General features: G+C 36.8%; 1 protein-coding gene across 1 annotated transcript in view; it reads right to left on the bottom strand.

Annotated features, from left to right (window-relative positions):
• Positions 1-6,000, bottom strand: part of DOCK4 (dedicator of cytokinesis 4) — a 172,069-nt gene that overhangs the window by 122,088 nt on the left and 43,981 nt on the right. Inside the window, exons 10-12 of the mRNA XM_010006294.1 lie at positions 3,764-3,845; positions 3,103-3,163; positions 1,100-1,232 (exon numbers count right to left, since the gene is read on the bottom strand). Coding sequence (XP_010004596.1) covers positions 1,100-1,232; positions 3,103-3,163; positions 3,764-3,845 — 276 coding nt within the window. The remainder of the gene's footprint in view (positions 1-1,099; positions 1,233-3,102; positions 3,164-3,763; positions 3,846-6,000) is intronic.

Below are 6,000 nucleotides of genomic sequence, written 5' to 3'. Positions count from 1 at the left end.
AACCCTGCTGAACACTTCAAAGTTATTTAAAACAGGGTATGATCATCAGAAGTTAGTCAGTGAAAGTCAAATTACATTCCACTTTACATATAGAAAATAGCTGCTTTTCCATAAGGAAAAACTGACCATGTTCTAATAATCACTTTCCTTGCTTTAGACTAGAGTTAGTCTAGGCATCAAGTTTGCTTTTAAGTGATGTTTCTTTCCTCATTCTTTTTGTTATTTCAAAACACACAGGCAAGACTTTTTGCAGACAAAGCTATTAACTTGTTAACCAAGAGCATCCACTTGTTTGACTTTAACATCCTGGAAGTCTGGGAATCCTGGAAAAGGGTACTTGAAAGATTTTCATACCTTCAAGATTTGCATGCTAACCCTGGGAGGGGCAGAACTTCTTCACTCATGTGCACAACATGTGTCCCATATGCATTTTTTTATGCATTTATAATAGACCACTGCACAAAATAGTTCTTACTGTAATGTCCATGATCATCTGAAAATTACATGTACTGTGTTGCTACAATTAGAAAACGGAACTTCCTTCCCATTACTACCAGCCAAAATCCATTATTTAATCAATGATTAGTTTTAAAATCTAGTTGTGATTTTTCATTCTCCAGTACTAACTTTCCTTTTATACTTTTCTTATTCATTACATAATTTCTTCACTGCACAAAAAGATACTCTGTCAACTTTTTTCTGTAGATATAAAGTACTTCCCACCAGCTGCCTAGGCAGCACAATACATTTTAAAAAATCCTAAAAGCACTTCATGTTGCTGTAAAAAGAGAGCTCCAGGAGATCTTACAAGGATGTGAAAAATGCCGAAACATACACAAAAATCAAAAAAAGATGTAACCTTTATCTTTAATATTATTCCACTTATATAAACACGTATGTAGAACTATGCCAAATTAGCAAACTTTCACACAAAACAACCCCAAACAAAAAAAACAAACAAACGGAAAAATTAGCTACTACACTTTTACGGAACTGAAAGGAGCTACAGCTATTTACTTGCACTGCCTTTACCACCACTACTTCTGATGCATCCTGATTGGAAGGTACTTCTAAAAATTAAGAAAAAAGCATTCCTTACATGTATACTTTTAAGATGAGGTCATCCTTTGAATCTCCTGCCAGCAAATCTGCAATACTGAGGACTGCGCAGCCAAAGGGCCTTCTATATTGTACATTGCAGGCATTTTTCTTTTCTCCAGCTCCCATCCGTCCTGCCAAATAAAATACATATTTGATGCATAATCCATGGAACTGTCTCTCTTAAAAAACACAGAAGGGAGGCAGAGAGCTCAGTATGGTGACAGGTCTGAGCAGACAATGGCAAGTGCACTCACTGCAAATCTGGTCCATCTTTATACTACTTTATGACAACCAATGCTACAGGAGGTCCACCAAATATGTGGTGATCTTGAAAGGTCTCATCCCAGAGGTACTGCTCATCCTCTCATGACCTCTGCTCAAGACACTTTCTGATGCCTGCTGATAGCACACTCATGACACCACCAACTGCATTTAGAGTTCAGACACAACAGGGTATTCAACATTTGCTGACCAATAGGAATTATTTTACTGTGGTTGTTGTTATGCATGATTTCCACAAGAGGTGTTGTGATTGAGCCATTACAATTTAGAAATCAAATGCTGCCTCCAAATACAGAACTGGCTAGCAAAGGGATAATTGACCAGTTGCAGAAAAATCAAGCAGAGATGAAACACAGGGAGGAAAGACGACAAAGGGTAGCAGAACAATTTATGGCAAGGAAAGAAAGAAGGCAGCCAAGAAAAACAGATTTGAGTAAAAATATTTTTCCTAGCCTTTTCTATTTGATTTAAAAAAAATTGATCAATCTTCTCACTGTGTTCCTGGCATTTGAAACTGCCCCCTTTCTAACCATTTTAATTCAACTGTGCACTGGCAGCTATGTATCTTTCCCACCAAGTCTTAATTCCTGACAAGAAAAGCCTATGGTTGCAGTTGCTGCAGGGCAATGCCTCCTCTAAATATTCCCATGCATCACAGGAGCTAGAATAGTAATTGGTCATTTTCACACAATGCAGCATATAAATCTTATTTTAACTTTTTACTATGTCATTGGTTCATTTATAAACTTGACTGAGAATATATATTTAAAACAATAGGAAAAATTCTACTCCTTTTTCTTCTTTAGACCATTTATTCTTAGGAAACATACTTATATTCCATCAGAGTTTACCACACATTTTCTGAATACTTGCCAATGAAAACAAAACAACTTTTTTTCATATTCTGATCAAACAACATGAAAATGCAAGGAAGAATTATTCCTCAAAGCTGTAAAATAGTGTTTAACAAGTTGCTTCTGAGCTCAGCAGAAGTTAGAGCGACTGTATCTCAAACCAAAATATCTTTCAAAAATAGGAAAGCTATATTTAGGGCTGCACTGATGCAACTACAGAGACAATATCCAGGCAGTGAGAAGCAGGCTGAAAGATTATTGCTTCACATCAGTACACCTCAGAGGACAACTTCCTAAAATGACTACATAACACAAACATATGCTTTTATTCTCTTCCACTTTCTTCTAGAGGACTTGATATTTGCCTGTAACACCATGGATTAAAATTATTATAAGACTTCCTCCACTTCCTTCCCTCTCCCCCTTTTTAAGGGGGTCAGGTAGAAGAAAAAATTAATGTGATTAATTTCAGATATACATCAGATATTATATACTAATTAGGTACAATCAATTTCCAAGCAATTTTTTCTATGAACAAAGGATGCTTGAAATTACTCTTTGGAGCAAGAATGGACTCCCTAATGACAACTTCATCATCATAACAGAGTTCGTATTTAAAATTTTCATTTTGTTTTGTGATAGAAACAAAATATCCTGCCATCTAAACTCAGCAGTACACTTGAAAAATAACACAAAACAATTATGAGAAATCCAAAGCAAATTTTCCATCAAAACCCAGGCATTTTCTTTTCCAAAAATGTATCCAAAGGCCTAGCTAATCTAGCAAACCCTAAGCAATTTTCTTGTATTTAGTCTCGTATGTCTAACAAACATAGTATTTCTACTCACAGATTATTATACCTACCTATTCGGATGATGTGCACAGTGATATAGATGTCCTTCCTTAGCTCACTGCTACCCAAATCCTGCACAAGATCAGAACCTCATTATTTCTGGCTCCTGATTAAAATGTGACATTTTAAGAGATCTTTATACACTGCTTTCACTGCCAGTGAAATTGATAAATTAACAGTGAATTCATTTATACAGCTTTAACAAATTATCCCTTTAACACTTTAAATTGGCAGTCATGCACTCAAAAAGATTGTTCTAAAATATCATGGGCTAAAATATGCTGTAATGCAGCAAAATCAGTAGGAGGACACAAGAGACTCACTGTGTACCTCTAACAGCATTTGTGCTTTTCCTAATCTTCTGAAAATAAAGAGACTGCTGCACAGTCTTTTGAGTTAAAATGCACAAAGGGGAAAAATACTGGTCCTTGTTTCAGGGAGAAAGACTGGTTCATATGCCCACATGGAATTTTAGAGGAGCGTCCATGTACTGCCAAAAAACATTCAAGCTCAGAGTTCAGCGATACATTTCAACACACCTGTAGAGCTGATGTTCATGACATCATTATGTAAAAGCCTAGGGAGCAGTTCTGAGTCAGCCACAGAACAATTTAACTCAACTTCTATTTTCAATATCCCAGCACAAAGATTGAGAGAATAGGAAGAACTCACCACAAAGAGGGAACAGTGTCTTTCAGGCTTTTCTGGACATTTTGGCAAACCATTTCTATTCAGTCTTAAAAAAAATCTTTCACTGTAAGAAAACAAATATAACACATATGTTGAACAACAAACACTCCAGCCGAGTACATGTCATTTTCATCTTATTTCCAGAGGCAACCTTTCTCAAGATAGAATGAAGTATTTTTAAAAGTCTCAGTTGTATCAATAATAAAGGAGAGACTAGTGAAGTGATTTACTCAATCACTTAAAAAAATTACTAAAAACTCGATACAAAACAGAAGACTGATTGTCATTTGGAAGAATGATGTTGTATATTATAGCACACAGAGAAACACAAGTAGCGGAATTAATTTATCCTAGTATGACATCAGATGTGTAGTATGTTGGTATTGATTCTTGCTAAACAAATGTCAACACTGCCATGTTTGTACTCAACCAATATACTTTTTCATAGATAGGAAGACAATCTTAGGAGACATTTTTCCTACTTAACTCTATCAAAATCTCTCCATAGTACACTGATTTTAGCAGTCTCTTAACAATCTTACAAGTTCCAGCAGGGCAATTTTTATTTTCAGAATTCTGTTTTGCAATCTACTGTGTTGTGTTAAATGCTGCAGCTGATTTAAGTACTCATATTGCTAGTAGGGAGATGCAGAGAATTCTTGTTACAAAATGGAAGAGGGCAGTAAGACCCCACTGAAAGATAAATTACTTTTTAAAAGCATTCCTATTTGATAGTCAGTCCATTATCTGCAATCTTTAAGCAAACTTGACAATTCAAGCATGGAAAGCTTATAAAAGAGCAAACTTTCCATGCTTTGGGTAGTTTTCTCCAAGATACAGCCTCATAAGAAATGTAGAAATCATATTTCTGCAGTGAGAAATGTGGAAGACGGGAAAAGCAAAGAAGCCTGAAGTGTTATATACATTTCTCTCTTCACCCTGTCACCCTCAGCCCCACCTGGCCAGACATTTGAGTCTAGATGCCCTGTAATGCTCAAATCAGAACCAAAATTTCCACAGTGCAACTAGTTTTTTTCTCAGCTGTATCCACCTTTCTGGCTTACCCAGGAGGCTAAATATGGTTTAACTACTGCTCTACACTGTCCATCCACAGCTTTTCCAAATGCAGCTGGAAAATCAGTAGGAATATGATGGATAAGATCCAACTCAATAGAGACTAATTAAATTTTTATTGCAGTAGCACTTGCCTTGTAGAAAATCTGCATCGATCATTCACAGAATCAGTCATTCACACTGAAAGGGACCTCAAAGAGCCCCAAAGACCAACCTCCTGCTCAAAGCAGGGTCAGTTATAAGGTCAGGCTAGCTTGCTCAGAGCCAGTCATGTCTTGAAAATGTTCAGTTACTGAGATCCCACAGCAACTCTGGAAAACCCATTCCAGTGTCTGACTGTCCTCAATTTTTTCTTTATATCCAGATGGATCTTGCCTTTTTTCAATTAATATTGCTTGTCTCTCACTACCCCACCATACACCATTGATGTTACCAATCCTCTTGTCTTCATGCACAGGTGACTTGCCTCCTGTCGAAACCACTTCTGCTCAGCTTGGACAAGCCCCACTGCCTCAGCCAGACCACACATGGCAGGAAATCCTGCCCACAAACAACATGAGGCCTTCTGCTGAACTCACTTCAGTTCATTAATATTGGTCTTGCACCAGAGGGCCCAAACTGGCATGGCTTAGCCAACGCTGAGCAAGGGATGATCACTTCCCATAAGCAACTGGCTATGTTTTTGTTGACATAGCCCAGGATGCTGTTATACAAAAGAGTACTTTTCTTAAGAGCTGTCTGGAGAATGCTTTATTTTTTTATGTGCCAGCTATCCAGGCTGAACCTACGAACACTTAGACTTCTTCACTGTGATCACTTGAAAACATTTGTGCAAATCTCAGCTATGCAGCTTTTTTATCAGGCAGCATAAAAGGCAGAACCTAAGAACAGTAGAGTTGAACTCAAATACCTCAAGGTGCATGAAAATTCTGTTTTCTCAGAAACACTCATGTTTTATGACACAGCCAACTTCTGCCGCTTATGTCTCCATGGAAACTTTAAAACTGAGTTTTAAAGACTATTTATGTGGATATATTTTTACAGAGAAACAACTTGGTATTTTGCTGTTGATTAAAAAATGGTTTTGAAAATAATTTTGCCCTTTCATTTAGATTTGCAATATTGGAAAATACAGTTTAAAAAGT

This window comes from Chaetura pelagica, unplaced genomic scaffold (genome assembly GCF_000747805.2).
Source record: "Chaetura pelagica isolate M959 unplaced genomic scaffold, ChaPel_1.0 scaffold108, whole genome shotgun sequence".
Lineage (NCBI taxonomy): Eukaryota > Metazoa > Chordata > Aves > Apodiformes > Apodidae > Chaetura > Chaetura pelagica.
Note: the sequence above shows the minus strand (reverse complement) of the source record. Positions and strands in the feature narration are given on the sequence as shown.